The sequence below is a fragment of the Caretta caretta genome, chromosome 7 (assembly GCF_965140235.1).
Source record: "Caretta caretta isolate rCarCar2 chromosome 7, rCarCar1.hap1, whole genome shotgun sequence".
NCBI classification, from domain to species: Eukaryota; Metazoa; Chordata; order Testudines; family Cheloniidae; genus Caretta; species Caretta caretta.
In genome coordinates this window covers 19,061,848-19,078,098 of record NC_134212.1, presented here as the reverse complement: position 1 = coordinate 19,078,098, position 16,251 = coordinate 19,061,848, and the positions used below count along the sequence as shown (strand labels likewise).

The 16,251-nt window shown below is 45.6% G+C and overlaps 1 protein-coding gene across 1 annotated transcript; it reads left to right on the top strand.

The window, feature by feature from the left end:
* The first annotated feature begins 1,276 nt into the window (after positions 1 to 1,276).
* On the top strand, positions 1,277 to 13,569 carry EFCAB12 (EF-hand calcium binding domain 12). Its single transcript, XM_048858612.2, has 9 exons — positions 1,277 to 1,750; positions 2,825 to 3,347; positions 4,353 to 4,547; positions 5,651 to 5,813; positions 7,781 to 8,010; positions 9,195 to 9,408; positions 9,990 to 10,155; positions 12,238 to 12,306; positions 13,206 to 13,569. Exons 2-9 carry the CDS (start codon positions 2,838 to 2,840, stop codon positions 13,450 to 13,452), a joined length of 1,794 nt encoding a protein of 597 aa, XP_048714569.1. The 5' UTR covers positions 1,277 to 1,750; positions 2,825 to 2,837; the 3' UTR covers positions 13,453 to 13,569.
* The last annotated feature ends 2,682 nt before the right edge of the window (positions 13,570 to 16,251 follow it).

The following is a 16,251-nucleotide window of genomic DNA, read 5'->3' as shown; positions in this document are numbered from 1 at the left end:
ATTAATGGGCCTTATTTTTAAATACGATTTTTTTAACACCTGAGCTGCTGTAAAATCCTTGTTTCTGAATTTATATTTGCCATATTTAAAGGAGTGAAACAGGTCCTAAAGATGAATCTATAATTACAAAAGTATGTACACAACATGTAAAGGTTGGTGCAAGGACTGGGTTGAAGCTCTGCATTTGAATCTAATCCATAATGCCTTCACCCTGTGAAGCATCTAATGAACTATACATAGAGTGCAGCTTTAATCTATGCATCTCAAACTGGGTGTGTATTTTTGACCCATTTTACAGATGGAAAGAATGAGATGGAGAGAGGTTAATGTTCTGACTTTCAAAGGTGCTGGACACATACAGCTCCCACTGACTTCAGTGAGAGGTGAGATGCTCAGCACATCAGAAAATCAAGCCCTTAATGATTTACCCAAGGCCATACCATGACTCCTTAATGTACAACAGAATGGAACCCTCTTTCTCCGGACTCCTGGTCCCCTGCTTTAACCACCTCTCTAGACTTCCACATCTGTTGTATACTTGGTAATTGTTTTATTTAGTAGTTTTTGCAATATCTAACTGTTTGTACCTTCATAGTATATGAAGGTACAATGCCAAGAAAAGCAGGATTTATTTAAGTGGGGGATATTTTAAGAAGCATATAATATAAACATTTGGGGGCTCTTTTAAAGGTTACCATTAACTCTTTATTTAAAACAACAACATAGCATAAAAGATACTTTTCTATCCAAAGGGATTCTGGAGTCCACATGTTCTGGAGATGGTGACCTTAAAACTCTGACCAACAGAGCCCAGCAATACATATAATATAATTATAGTAGGTATTCGGTCCAGAAAGTTAACAGACTTAACATCCGTTGAGAGGCCTTACGCAGGCAACGAATGATTCACCCATTCAGACTTGGTCATTAAATTAACATGTACTGGAGATTCGTTTTTCCCCTCCACCAAAAGAGTACAGTATGAAGTGAAAACAACTGTTTGCAACTGCAGGGACTGCCCCCTCCTCTCTGGCTGCTATTGTGACTTGGTGGAGAAGCTATGCGTTATAGATATTAATAAAATGCCAAATCCCTCGGCTGGGAAAAGCCTTTGACGATGTGCTCCTCGGTCATTATAAACAAGGCTCACACCCATCTCCATGCAGACGGCAGGACTGCGCTGCCGCGAGAACTGGAGTTTTGATGCATAGTCTCAGACTGGGGCAATACTCGGAGCGCTGTAAAGAGGCCCCGCTGCACCGTGTCCGGGGCAGGGAGCGTGGAACCTGAGGCCTCACAGCCCTGGGGATGCCACAGGCAGGGGTCCCTTCGCCATGCCCAAAGCGGGAGGGGGCTGTCTCAACTGAGGGGTCCCAGCCAGCGGACTCCCGCTGCTCCCGGCCAGCCCAGGGGCTGGGGAGAGCGACGCGTGGCCGACACGACCTCCAGGCCGATCCCTCCTCAGCCAATCAGGAGCCAGGCCGCGGGGCCGTTGCTATGGTCTCCAAACTGCCACATTTCCCAGGCTCTGCGCCAACGAACGTGCACGTGGGAGAACCCGGGGTCCTGCTCCCGCCCCGTGCCCCTGAGAGGGGCAGCCGCGGCCACCTGAGCTCCGGGGCAGCCTTGTGGGGCCCCCTGCGAACGGCGCCTTCCCTCGCTCCCTGCCCACGGGGCGGCGCGGGGGAGCTGGGTGCGGACTGGGCCCGCCCGCGGAGCGGCACAGCCAGCCTGTTCTGGGAGCAGCCAGGTAGGACAGGGCTCTGGCCCGGCCTGTTTTGCGGCTGCATGGGAAGGCGAAGGTGCCAACGCCACGCCCATTGGCAGCCCTTTCTCGCTAAGAGCCGGTCCACTTTGGCTTGACTCTGCTGAGATGGTTTAGCTTGAGATGCTGGGTCTGATGGCTACAGCAGCGACCGTAGCAGCTGTCACTCACTCCAGCCTCAGCATAGGAATGCCTGCTGTCCAGTCACGCGTTTTAAACAATCCCATCAGCAGCTTGAGGTTGTCGGCTTGCTATGAGCAACACCCAGCTGGCTGATCTGGTTCTTGACGAAGCGGCTTAATATGTTATAAAGTGAAGCAAATTTCATTTTGCTGGTGGCTGCAGGAAACGCATGCATACATATCAAATAACAAGGAGCATGCTACCTCTTACACTTGTTCTAAAGCAATATGAAGCACTAGAAAATTAGCATGATAACCTGAGCCTCTTCCAGGGTTGTGATGTCATGCCCTATACTTTGTGAATGCTAATAAACACAAATCAGGACTAGAGAGATTCCAGGGTTCAGGAGCCTGTTGTGTGATGAATTACTGTGTTTAAAGCAGTCTTTTACTGGACCAAAACTCTAGAATAATACAAGACCAGCCCATTTCTAACTTCATATTGACACTCTTCCCCAACCTCTCTTCTGATGAAATAGTTATAATACCAAGCTTTCCCATTGCACTTTTCATCCATAGATCTCAAAGTGGTTTACAAGTAGTTCAGTATCATTATCCCCATTTTACAGGTGTCACCCAGCAGGTCAGTGGCAGAGCCAGGAATTGAACCCAAGTCTCCTGAGTCCCTGTCCCGTGCTCTGAAAGGGGCAATGTAAATGTCAAATGATTAATTTCTTATATTTTATTATAAGGAGGCCTTAGCATTGTCTGCACAGTAGTGTCCATCTAGGTTCCTTTTTATTGTATCATGTATTATTTCATCTTAGCTTTGGAAGGTCATATGTGATTTCAGCTCATTGTCATTCTTTTAACGATCCCACACATATTCCGAAGCAAAATTAACACTGAATTTTGAAACAATTCCATTTGGTTTTAGTTAAGGGGACACCATGACTGGGGAAGATTTGCTCAAAGACACTACCAGCGTCAAGCCGGAACTGGTCTTACAGCACTGTTTTAAACAATACAGACTCAGAGATTTGTATCCAAAGTTTTTCTTTAAAGTGAAACCAAGTATATTTGGGCCACCCAAATCCAGACGACGCATTATTATCGCACCTCTGATGGTAAGACCAGCTTCTGCTGGTTCAAAACCCATTCAGACCACTGCCATCGACGAAAAGGAGGAAGCCGCTGCCTGGCAAGTGCACACTGAGGTAGAAAGCTGTCCCCACATGCCAGAAGAACCTTCAGAGGCAGATGATCTACCAAAGCTGGAAGCTTGGATAACGGAAAGGAGAAAGCTCCGGTCTCAATTGGATAGCCTTGTGGATGTTGAAAAATGGCTACGTCAAAAACTTTGCACCTCCGAGCAAGAAGATAGAGTCCTTGAAAACTTACAAGACTGCAGAGCAGTGAGGAAGGCTAAAAGGCAGTTAGCTGCGACCAAAAATCTTGAAGTAAGTGTATGCCTCATTCCTCTGTCCTTTGAATTACTGCACTGCAGCCCTTGGAAGTCACACCTCACTCTTACACTGGTCATTTGAATTTAACAACTGTAGCTAAACAGAGGGAGATTGGAGGGCAGTCAGGTCAGTTCTCTTTCTATAGGTGCTAGTATCAGTCAGGTATCCTTGCAGATTCTCATCAGTAAGATTACAGAAAGTGAGAAAATTATACTACCAACCTATTCAGATTGTTCCCCTGGAGACTAGTTACTTCTGCATAGGAAGAGGTAATTCAGCCAGGCTGCACTGGAGGAGTTTCTCTGAAATTCTACCTTTGGGGGCAGCAGCTGCACTCTCCTGGAATTAGCTGAAAGCTCCATCCATTAAAGCTGCAGATCGACAGGGCACAGGGCAGTCCATCTGAAGTTCCTCTGTAGTAACTCCCTGCTCCCCTGTATCCTTATGGTGCCCTGGCAATGCAGCTTTTGCAGTAATTATAGTGAAAACCCTGTGGTGAAAGACCCTGCAGGTTGGTGCTGCTGAATTCCTCCCCACTACCCCCTCTGGGCATCCAGGAAGTTCAGAGCTTTCTATAGCTGGCCCTACCTCTCCCATCAGCACCACCTACACTATGTGTAGTCCTCATGGAGTGACTTGGGCAGTGTTGGGGGCAGGGGTAAATGTGGAACAGTACTGCAGAGGAAGCACTTCCCTCTTGTGGGTCTCCAGGACAGAGGCCTCCTGGACTCCAGTTGCAGAGGAGATTTTATGGCCTCTAGTCAGGGTGAGGAAAGACTGAATCCAAAATAAGGTCATCCTGGAACATGCCAGGGCCAGGTCCTTTACTGGTGTAAATCAATATAACTCCATTAATGTCAATGGAGCTGTACCTATTTATACCAGCTGATGCTCCATCAGTTTACACTCTTCACATTTCTATGTCCTGAGCCAGGAAACCTGACTGAATTTCTCATTAGGATGAAACTGATCTCATGATTATTCTTCAATCTCTTCCAGACCCTGCTGCCAAAGCACGACCTGCCTCCTCAAAGAGGAATCATCCCCCTTATCAACGCTCCCTATCCCCAGTCCCTCATCACACTGCATAACCTTCTGCACAAACAAAAGCTCAAGATGGTGGACTTATTCAGGAAGGCGGATAAGGACAAGAAGCGGTTCATGAGATCAGACTTCATTAAAGTTATCAAGGGGGTATGCAGAAAACAGGTTAAGAATATAAGGCTGAAATTCTGATCCAATTCTGTCAGTGTAACTCTAGAGTAGCTCCCCTGAAGCCAATGATAAGGGCTGATCTTACAACGACAGGTCCTCCCCTCGCTGTGGTTACACTGATTTTAGAAATGATCTATGGGGAATTAATCTGCAGAGATTTTACTCCACAACCCAGATAGAGTGAATCCCAGCTAAGGACGAAATCCACAGCCACATTGTCCAAAAGAAACTCACAGGCCGATTCAGATTCTGCCCTGTGTTCAGATCTGCTGTTGATTTCCATAACAGTGATAATATAGCTTCCTTCACTCTGAGGGAGCTCAAGATGCTTTACAGACCATTAATTAAGCCTCACAATCCAAGCTGTGAGGTAGGTGTGTGAATGGAGAGGCAGTGTAGTCCAGTGGGGAGGGCACTGGATTGGACTCCAGACACCCAAGTTCTATTCATGGCTGTCTTGCGGACCTGCTGTGTGACTTGAGTAAGTCACTTCACCTTTTTATACCACCCTTTGTCTGTAGACTGTCATTTACAATGTATGTGTACGGTGCCTACCACAACAGAGCCTTGATCTCAGATGGTGCCATTAGATACAACTCTAATATGTATAGTAACAATATACATTTGGCAGATGGAGAAACTGAAGGCCAAAGTGACTTGCCCAAGGCCACCCAGCCTCTCAGTGGCAAAGCTGGGACTAGAACCCATGGATCTTAATTCCCATAGGTAATGGGCTTAATCTGCAGCAAGGGAGATTCAGGTTAGATATTAGAAAAAAAATTCGAACTTTAAGGATAGTTAATGTCTGGAATAGGGTTCAAGGGAGATTGTAGAATCCCATCACTGGAAAGTCAGGGATGGTCTAGCTTTATATGGTCCTGCCACAGCACAGGGAGCGGGACTTGATGACTTCTTGAGATCTCTTCAGCCCTACATTTCTGTGATTCTCCAGCCACCAGGCTGCACCATCTTTCAATACCATAGTAGTAGTGCACACGGAGGAACTGCAGAACTGGTCCCTAGGGCTTTATGGCAGCCTTCAATCTTATTGTGATCACATTTGAAATTTTTTCTTTTTACAGGCCAAAGTCCCTATCAGTGACAATGACCTGGAAGATGTGATCATCTTCCTTACTTCTTCAAAACGTGGGAATTATATAACCAGTGACGATCTGGTTGAATGTCAAAATATATGGCTGGACACAATGAGAGATCAGACGAAACAACCTGGGGAGGCAAAAACAGGTAAGAAAAAGGAACCCGCGGTAGGAAAATTATTCTTCATTCTTAGGAGCATGGGAATCGCCACAATGGGTCCAACCCCAGGTCCATTTAGTACAACATCCTGTCTCTGACAATGGGCAGCACCAGATGCTTCAGATGATGTGTAAGATCCCCGCAGTAGCAGATGTGGGATAATCTGCCCCCCACATTAGGTCTCATCCTGGTCACTAATAGAGATTTGCTTAAACCCTAAGTTTAATATCCCTTCCAGAATTTGGTTGACATTCTTGGCCCCCTCCAGCCAGATGGCTGAAAACTAGAACCTTTTACACAAATACCTTTCCACTCAAACTCTGGGGGTTTGGATAGAATGGAACCAAGATTCAAGCCACCCCTGGTTTTGCAAAACCAAAACCCAACCTCCTTGGCTCATCTCTACTTGAAAGCTTGTCACGGTACACGTGTTACCTTATGCTACAGTCTCACCAGTCAAGAGGTAAAAGGAGAAATACCTAGAAGTGCTGAGAAATACATAGCACTTTACAGCTTCAAAATACCCTGCAAACATTAACTTATTCCTCAGAGCAATTAATTTATATTTCTAAAGTGCTTTGAGAGCCTCAGAGGAAAGACACTAGAGAAGGCCACAGTATTATTAAAGTAATAGGATTAAAGACAAATATCCCACTGGGGTAAGCATCTTTATTTGTATTGTATAGCTGAGTAAACTGAGGCACAGAGAGGTTAAGTGACTTGCCCAAGGCCCAGTGGTGAGTCAGTGTTGGAGCTGGGAACAGAACTCAGGGTGCCTCACACCAAGTCCTGTGCTCAGATGTTTCCTACAAACACTTATTTGGAGGGTTTCAATTTAGTTCTCCCCCAGTTCAGACCTATCTCTACCACTGTTGTTGGGAAACAAAGGTCTGATTCTGAAGGAATGTGACAGAAGGCAGCATTTGCCAAGCATTTGCAAGTTGAGCTTTCATTTAGGAAAATGAAATCAGACACCACGCCACTTTCCATCTCTGCCATGTGTTATTAAAGGGCTCCCCTTATTTTAAGTCTTCATAATATGATCCTCCCTCTCTTTTCTTACGTGCTTTGAAATGGTTAACAATATTGACATTTAAGGCACCATTCTTGGCTTCTGAACGAGCAGCCACTGAACCGAACAAAGCAGCTCACGCAGCAGAGCTATTGTTTCAGGCTCCCTGCTACTTCAGGCAGACATCCCTGCGTTGGTTATGTTTGGGTCACATTTTGATGGTTTTCTCTGAAACCATAACAGCGAGAGACTCCCTTTTTTTTAACAGAAAGTTGAGTCAGAGTCTGGAGAATAATGGAGAGCTCTTGCCACCCTCTGCCCCCTCATCCTCCCTCAAGCTAGTTCTGGTCTCTCCACTCCCTCTGCCCCCAGCTAGTCCTCCTTGCAGTGGGCACTTTGGGAAACAGTGCTGTACGATCAATGTTATCTAATGTCAAACAAATTCTCTCTCAAATAAAGGTGGGCGGTAACATAGTCCAGCTGCGAGATTGGGAATCAGGGGATCTGGATTTTGGCCCCGGCAGAGATTTACTTGTAAAAGTCAGTCTGCTTCTCTGTATCTCAGTTTCCCTATGTATAAAATGTGGATAAATGACACATCCTCTTTTGTAAAGCTCTTGTGAATCAAGTGTTATCATTTGTAAAGGTGGCGGGGGAGGAGGGTCAACATAAATCCAGAAAGATTTACTTTCAAGACTTTTTAATAAAGCACTTCAAGGAATCATTTCAAACTAAAGGTGGGTTCAGCTGTAAAATGCGGGTCTGGCAACAAATCTGGATCCAAAGCTCAAGGCTATTGGTATCCAGAGTTCCAGTCTAAGCCTGTTGCTAACTCAAATTTGCACAGAAAGCAAAGTTCATTCTTTCATGAGTTCTGATCAGTTCAGAAGTTTATTTTCCGCTACATGCTAAGATAATGTCTTCATTTCTTGTTAATCTACAGCATGTCCCCGGCGTCACACCCAAAAAGCTCTTTCTAAAAGTGTTAGTCGTCCAGCATCTGCTGCTGGCAAAACCAAAGAGACACAGCCACTTGCTCCTAGTAAACCTGGAGCAAAATTAACGCTGTTAGAAGTTCCTCTTATCCACACCAAGCCGAATCAGAGACCTCTGAGCTATGAGGAAATGGAGGAGGTTGGGAAGAGATGCAGAGAGAGGAAACGATGGGAGAAGGTACTGCATATCTGCAGAGAAATTATTCATTTACTTATGCTTTGCATTTCAGGCCTTCCCATGTGTCTGATAGATTGAGGATGAAATAGCAGTTTAGAAAAACCAAATCAAACCAAGGGCTTTTAATGTGAATATTATTGATCAGTAATCTTTTGCCCTTCTGTATGTAGCACCTTCTGTCTGACGCTCTCCCTTTATAAACAATTAATTTTGACTCCAGCACTCTGAGGTATAGGTATTTTATTCCTTTTCTTACAGAGGGGTAAAGAGAGGCACCACTAAATTTAAGGTTTCAGAGTAACAGCCGTGTTAGTCTGTATTCGCAAAAAGAAAAGGAGCACTTGTGGCACCTTAGAGACTAACCAATTTATTTGAGCATGAGCTTTCGTGAGCTACACATCCCCAGAATGGAAAGTCCATCCAGGTCATCTTTTCTACTCCATCTGCTCACCAAAACAGGATTAGTCCCTATGGGATATCTGCAAGTACTTTGTCCTGTCTTGTTTTCTATATATCCCGCAGCAGGACTCACAATGAGTCAGTAGCAGAGTTGGAATAGAACTCAAAAAAGTGAGTTCTGGCTCCCAGCACTGTGTGCTGTAACCACTAGGTAGCACTGCTGCTGGGAGAGGTTCTTAAAAAAAACAAACAAAAAAAAATCCAGGGTGCATTGGCCCAGCTGTTTGTTAGTTTCAGAAGGTGCAATCTCACCTCCCAGGTCTGATGAATCTCCAGGGCACACATTGTAATGGAAATTAATGCTAAAGACACTCCAAGAGCAAGGGGAACAAAACTATAAGGCTCAATTTTTCAAAAGATCTCCGAAAAATAGGACCACAATGTTTTCTAGTGCAAACTCTTGTGCAATTCACTCCTGTGCAGACAACTAATGCACCACTTGAAATGGGGCTTATGCAGGATATGAGTGTGCATGGGCCTTGTACTGGCCCTCTACCCAAGATGGATTTCATCCACAAACCGGTGCCTGTGCTCATGAAAACAGTGTGACCCATGTTGCATGCACAGAATTCCATTGTACACACAAATGGTGCCTTATGAGCCACATTCATCCCTGGCGTAACTTCACTGAGGTGAGTGGAATTACACCAGGGATTCATTTAGACCTTTGGCCATGAAAATGTTCTATCCAGCTACACTAATGGGGACCTGCCATTTACTTGCAGGCGAAGGTCAACCCAATACAATGGCTGGAATGCTGTCGGCTGGTGAGATCTGGAAACAAGGCCGTTGATGAACATTGCTTGCCATCTACAATGGATAGTGAAATGGGGGAAATAACGGACAAGCATCGAAGGACCTGCTACATGGTCTATCTGCAGTGTCTCAAATTATGCAAAGAATATAACATTCCACTTACCGAAAAGGTCCTGGAAAAAGGTAAGGCAAAACCTTGGGCTTGGTGTAAATGTGCTACCTCAGAACAATTCAGGCTAAGCTTTGCTCGCCAGCCCAAATGCATGGCTCTTATTTTAGGGTGGGAAACAGACGCTTAAGTAGATAGGTGAAGAATGAGGGGTATTTGCAGTTCCGTGTACAGCAACAGGACTGGTCTAGCAGTGGATGCTGCTGGTTAGGATTAAAATACATTGAGAGAGCTAGGGCAGGATTGGAATAGCAAGGGGTGCTCCAGATCAGGATTGAGGCTCCTGGGGTAGAGCAGTGTTAGGAGATTCCAGCTCAGCATAGCAAGAGATACCACAGGTGAAGACAAGAGATGATCTGGCACATGTGGGATGGAGCAGGACTGGAATAGCGGGAGTGCTGCAGGTCAGGATTGAAGAGCATTGGGAGAGCTCTGTAGGTTAAGCTTGCACGGGGTCTGCCTGCACTACGCCAGACTCAACACATTTCAGTTAGTCCCTCACTTCAGCGAGCTCGTAATCCATTCAAAGCGTTTAGCAGGTCATGTGCCATACAGTTATTATGGCTTTGTTTTTAACTGTGTTCTTTCCTGACAGCCCTGCTGTACCCAGGAGACAAAATAATAAAAGAAGGAGCATACGTGCGGAAGATCAGACAGCCAGGGGGTCCCTACACAACAACGGATGGGAGTCACCACCAAAGACGACTGCTTTTAAGCAAACAAGAATTAAGAAATGCATTAAAAGGGGATGCCAAAAATGGGTTTGTTCAAAGAGTTTCTACTGTAGTGGACCATGTAGTGGGCTATAAACTATAGCGACTTATCTCCAAGCAGCAGCATGGCCTAGGGGCTAAAACACTGGACTGGAAGTCAGGAGACCAGGGTTCTTTTCCAATTTCTGCCACTGATCTGCTGTGTGACATTGAGCAAATCACTTCACTTTTTCTGTTTCTTTGTTTCTCTTCTTGTCCTTTGTCTATTTAGAATGTAAGATCTTTGGAGCAGAGACTTGGCGTATGTCAAATGCTAACACAATGGTGCCCCAGTCTTAGTTTAATAATATTTAAAAGGGATGCTTGTACAACATCAGTAGGCAGGCTTCAGGCTTTTTGGAGGGTTAGGCAAGCAAACAAAAGTTGTTGGTTTTGGTGGGGAATGAGAATTTTCCTCCACTAGCTCAAGTGTCTCTTCCAGGGCATGTCTACACTATAGCACGGTGGTTTTCAAACTTTTTTTTTTGGTGACCCAGTTGAAGAAAATTGTTGATGCCCACGACCCAACAGAGCTGGGGATGAGGGGTTTGGGAGGGGCTCAGGGCTGGGGCAGAGGGTTGGGGTACAGGGCTGAGCGCTGCGGGGTGGGGCCAGGAATGGGCGGTTCAGGGTGTGTGTGGGGGGTCTGGGCTGGGGCAGGGCGTTAGGGTGTGGGGGGGGTCAGGGCTCTGGGTGCAGGCTCTGGGGTGGGGCCAGGGATGAGGGGTTTGGGGTGCAGGAAGGGGCTCCGGGTTTTGGAGGGAGCTCAGGGCTGCGGCAGGGGATTGGGGTGCAGGTTTACCTCGGGCGGCTCCCGGTCAGCAGCGCAGCAGGGGTGCACAGGCAGGCTTCCTGCCTGCCCTGGCACCACAGACCATACTGTGCCCTGGAAGCGGCCAGCAGCTGGCCTGGCTCCTAGGCAGAAGCGCACAAGTGGCTCCGGAAGGCTCTCACCCGCAGGCAGCGTCCCCCGCCTCCCCCCGCGCACACACTCCCATTGGCTGGGAACCAGACAATGGGAATGCGGAGCCAGTGCTCGGGGCAGGGGCCACGCGCTGAGCCCAGTGGCCCCCCCATCTAGGAGCCGGACCTGCTGCTGGCCGCTTCCGAGGCACAGCGCAGTGTCAGAACAGATAGGGAATAGTCTGCCTTAGCCAGGCAGAACCGCCGACGGGACTTTTAACGGCCCAGTTGGCGGTGCTGACCAGAGCCGCCGCGATCCAGTGCCTTACATTCCATGACCCAGTACTGGGTCACGATCCGCAGTTTGAAAACCACTGCTATAGCAGATGACCATGTTTGCTTTAGGTATGCAGCAAGCAGTTTCCACTGCTGGCCCTGTGTTCCAGTGTCCATGAGACACAAGGGAAAGTCACACACACTATGCCCAATTCTCCTGTTACTGACACTGGTTTGACAACAGTGTAACTCCACTGAAGTCAACTACTTACGTGAATGTAAGTAAGAGAAGAATCAGATTCAATGAGTCGAAATACTCCTGCTGCCATTTTGTGATTCATTCTTCTTTACCCAAACCTCATTTTGCTGGCCCTTCTGGCGAGACACAATAGAGCACCGAATATGGTATGTATCTGTAGTGGGATGAAATACATTTGGGGGCAGCCTCTGATAAGATCATGACAGTGAGTGACCCAGATTCTCCTCTCAGTTACACTGACACTGTTGCACTGAAGGCAGTGTGGTTGCCCTGGTGTCAATGTGTGTTGTCATCTGTAGAAAGGGGCTAGTGCTATTTACTCACCTACCTCATAGGGGCGTTGGGAGGATTGCTTCATTGATGTCTGTACAGTGCCTTGAACTTACCAAGTGCTATACAGATGTTAAGTATTCTTATGTACTATGATGATGGTGAAAACCGAACAGAACGTGTAGCACATGTACAATTACTTATTCAGAATCTTTTCCCACTGCATTATTATTTACGTAGCTCCATGGATACACCCGATAATTTACAGACAAGTAGAAAGACAAGGGAATTTTCCCCAATGAGCTTCCAGTCTGTTGGTTGAGATCTCTACCAAAAAGTGTATTCATAGTTTGAAACGATTCCTGTTTTATCTTCCCTGCTAGAATGCATGGAAAGCGGAAGGCACACAGAGGCAGCTGGATGTCATTTGAGGATTATGAACAGTTAACAAGGTCTGTGCAGAGAATGGTTTACTCCATATATAACAGTGAAGCAGAGACAACCAATAGCTAGGTTGGCTTCAAGAACACTTTTTCCCAACAACCAGTCAGACACAGCTTTCATCAGAAGCTACTGGAGTTCTGAAGCCTTGTCAGTATGGGAGAGTTTTACCAGTTATACTGGTATAGTTTTACAGAGAAGGTATACTGCTATAACCTCAGATGTAGATGCACTTGTACCAGAATATGGGTGGCCATATGGTGGGTTATAAATACATATAATTTAATATAATTCTACCTGCATTTTTACTGTGGTCATGGGTGGCCAGTGACCCAGCCACTGGGGGAGGGTAGCCCCCTTTCCCCACAGGAGCCCAGAGCACCCCCAGCACTGGGCCACTGGGCAGCACAGACGCAGTGCCCCAGCCCCAAAGCCCAGGGTGGCACGGCCGCAGCGCCACCAGCGCCTGGCTGCCGGTGGCACAGTCCGAGCTCTAGGTGGGCAGCACGGCCCCAGCGCCAGCTGCCCCAAGTCTTTGCGGCAGGCTGCCCAGCCCCAGCCAGCCTGGGCCAGGGCAGAGCGTCGGGAACTGCAGGAGGGGAATGGGAGAAGAGCATGGCCAGGGCCACAGCAGGCTGTTTGGGGAGGCACAGCCTCCCCCAACCTATGATACCTGCCACCCATGACTATGGTTTTATTTCAGTCTGTGGCTCTCTGCCACTTTCTATCCTGAGCTGTTCTGCCATGTTCCTGTTAAACAGCTGCCACATTCCACCCCACAACTGGCTGCATTTCAGTGATGGCTAAAGAAATCCCTGGACAATGAATATAATTAATTGAGCATTTTGGTTTCTTTAAGTGAAAGGCATTATAAAAATATGTTATTGATTATTTAGCTCATATTTTTCAGACGTCTGCACGTGAAGTGGTCCAATCTGAGCTACAAGTCTCACGACAATAACTTCTGGCCAGGTCACCTTCTGGACAAGCTGCGTATTTATCTCCCACAGATAGAGCCTAATCAGGAGCATGCCCTGTTCAGCTATGTTCGTCCAACACCACCTGTCTATCCTGGCATCTACAACCCACACCGCAGCTGGCCAATCAGTGACCAGGGATACGTGACCTATGGAAATACTGAGACTCAAAAGTATTGATGTTGTCTGGGACAGTAATACTATGCATAATGAAAGCTTTGTGATCCCTCAGTCACCTCCATGGACTTAGGCCACCATCATAAGCAAAATAAAGCTATAAAAGTATGCATTCCCAAAGTTATGGGGGACTTGATAGACAATGAAATACAGAGCAGTTCACTTCTAGATTGGCAAGTTTCTGTTCCTTGTGACTCATAACACAAGACCTGGGGGTATTCAATGAAACTGAAAGGTGGCAAATTCAAAACTGATAATATTAGACTGTGGAACTCATCACCACAAGACATTGTTTAGAATGTAGTAAGATTCAAAAAGGGATGGAGCACTCATAAAGATAACAAGAATAACTAGACTTATAATAGTTAATGCTAAATAAAAATTCTGGGAGAGATATTAACCTCATGCTTCAAGACAGAAAACAAATTCTAACTATTAAGGATCAGGATAAAACCTGATTTGGGGGTCAGATTATTACACATCCATCTACTGTAGAGTTTCTTGCACTTTCCACTGAAGCGTCTGGTAGTAGCCACTGTCCAAGACAGACAGAAAAGGAGTACTTGTGGCACCTTAGAGACTAACCAATTTATTTGAGCACAAGCTTTTGTGAGATACTGTAGCTCACGAAAGCTTATGCTCAAATAAATTAGTTAGTCTCTAAAGTGCCACTAGTACTCCTTTTCTTTTTGCGAATACAGACTAACACGGCTGCTACTCTGAAACCTGTCCAAGACAGAATACTACACTCAGATCTGATTGAATCTGGCAATTCCTCTGTTCCTGTGATTCAAATCCAGCTCTTTGGTGACCCATGTAAAATGCACTTGGCAAGTCTTAGTCTAGTTTCCACCAGCAGATAGGTCCAAATCATAAAAAATGCCATCACAACTAGCCCCGCTTATTGGCAGCCTTGGGATGGAAGAGTGAGTGGACCATGATGGTGACTAAACTAACCTGTCACACCCATAGAGGTCAGGGTCAAGGCACATGGGTGTGGAAGGGCAGGGGAAACTTGCCTTCCTGCTGCCCACACTGTACCTGTTCAGAAGGATTTCGGTTTCCGTGATAAAAATGTCTCGATGGACCAACACTTGAAACCTGCTAATTCTCACACAGCTTGAGGACACTAGACGATGAGAGAAGGAACACTGGTTGTTGGGACACTGGTCTTATCCCGGCCCCTTTGAGAGAATGATGGGATCTTTAACTGCCACCTGCTCAGCCAGAGATGGGGGTAGTGACCCCAATTTAATGTAACAGGCTGATGAAAGATTTAAATATAAATATAGATATAAATAAATAAATGTACCTTTCTCCTCTCCTTGCCCACCCTGCCCCTGCAACAACAACAGAAAAGAAAAAGCAAATCCCACAGGGAAGGAAAGTTTATTTTAAAACATTTTTCAACAGCAGGTTCTGACGCAGAGTTTTCATACTATACGGAATGCATGTTTTAGCAATTCATTTTGAACTGTATCTTCTTTCTTCAAAACACAGTACATGTAGCAGCCAAATGGAATTTATGGAGATCTCTCAGTAATATGGATTATGGTTATTTAGCTATGCTGTATAAAATTTAACCAGACAGTTCCAGGCATAAAGATCTTTCCTTGAAAATATTTATGAACAGGCTAGTTAGTAAATAGAAAAACTTTAGAACAGTGAATGTTACGCACCTCACAGTACTGTGAATAGCTGGTGTCAATCAGAAAAGTAAAGGAGGACTCGTGGCACCTTAGAGACTAACCAATTTATTTGAGCATAAGCTTTCGTGAGCTACAGCTCACTTCATCGGATGCATACTGTGGAAAATACAGTGGGGAGATTTATATACACACAGAACATGAAAAAATGGGTGTTATACACATTGTAAGGAGAGATGTGTATGATAACACCCATTTTTTCATGTTCTGTGTGTATATAAATCTCCCCACTGTATTTTCCACTGAATGCATCCGATGAAGTGAGCTGTAGCTCACGAAAGCTTATGCTCAAATAAATTGGTTAGTCTCTAAGGTGCCACTAGTACTCCTTTTCTTTTTGCGAATACAGACTAACAACGGCTGCTACTCTGAAAGCAATCAGAAAAGTGTAGTTACAAAAATGCCTCAAAAATAAAGATCAAGGTTGTTTTTTACATTAAGTGATGGCTTTATTCATAAAATACAATGTACATGATGGATTTTTTTTTTTTAAAAAAAGATCTGCTCTAGGAATGATCTTGGAGAAGGTCACTGGCCTGTGCTGTGTAAGAGGTCAGAGTAGATGATCACAATGGCCCCTTCTGGCCTTTGAACATATGAAACAATAAATGGGGTTATTCAAATTGTTAAATCACTAGTCACATTGGAAACTTTCAGAGTTTAAAATTCTAACGGTGATGTCTGCTGAGCAGGTTGAATGCACCTAGTTCATTGCTGAGTGACCCAAGTAAAATTCAAGAGAATGCGCCAGCATGTGTTAATACTGATTGGGCTTGAGTGGAACGTTAACTGGCGATCAGCAGCACTGCTGGGGAGATTTGGGACCAGGAGCAAATGACCAGTGGTGTACTGCTATTTTAACAGAAAATTACAAAGTATAACATCCCAAGAGATCCCAGAGTGCTTTGCAGGCATCATCTGCTACTACTGAAATGCACCAGCAAGCAGGTTGGTGTGGTAGTCTTTACAACTTCTCAGTCTGTGCTCCTCAAATAACCCCTGCTCCACACAGAGCTTAAAGCCATAATTAGGGCCCCCTTTATGCAGATACTTAACTTTAAGCACAAGAGTAGTCCCATTAACTTCCAGGAGTCTA

What these genes read in the sequence shown, in the direction of transcription:
- EFCAB12 (XM_048858612.2), top strand. Translation starts at nt 2,838, where the DNA reads ATGACTGGGGAAGATTTGCTCAAAGACACTACCAGCGTCAAGCCGGAA. An exon ending in ACCTGGGGAGGCAAAAACAG is followed by an intron (nt 5,814 to 7,780) that starts GTAAGAAAAAGG and finishes GTTAATCTACAG; the next exon opens with CATGTCCCCGGCGTCACACC. An exon ending in AAAGGGGATGCCAAAAATGG is followed by an intron (nt 10,156 to 12,237) that starts GTTTGTTCAAAG and finishes CTTCCCTGCTAG; the next exon opens with AATGCATGGAAAGCGGAAGG.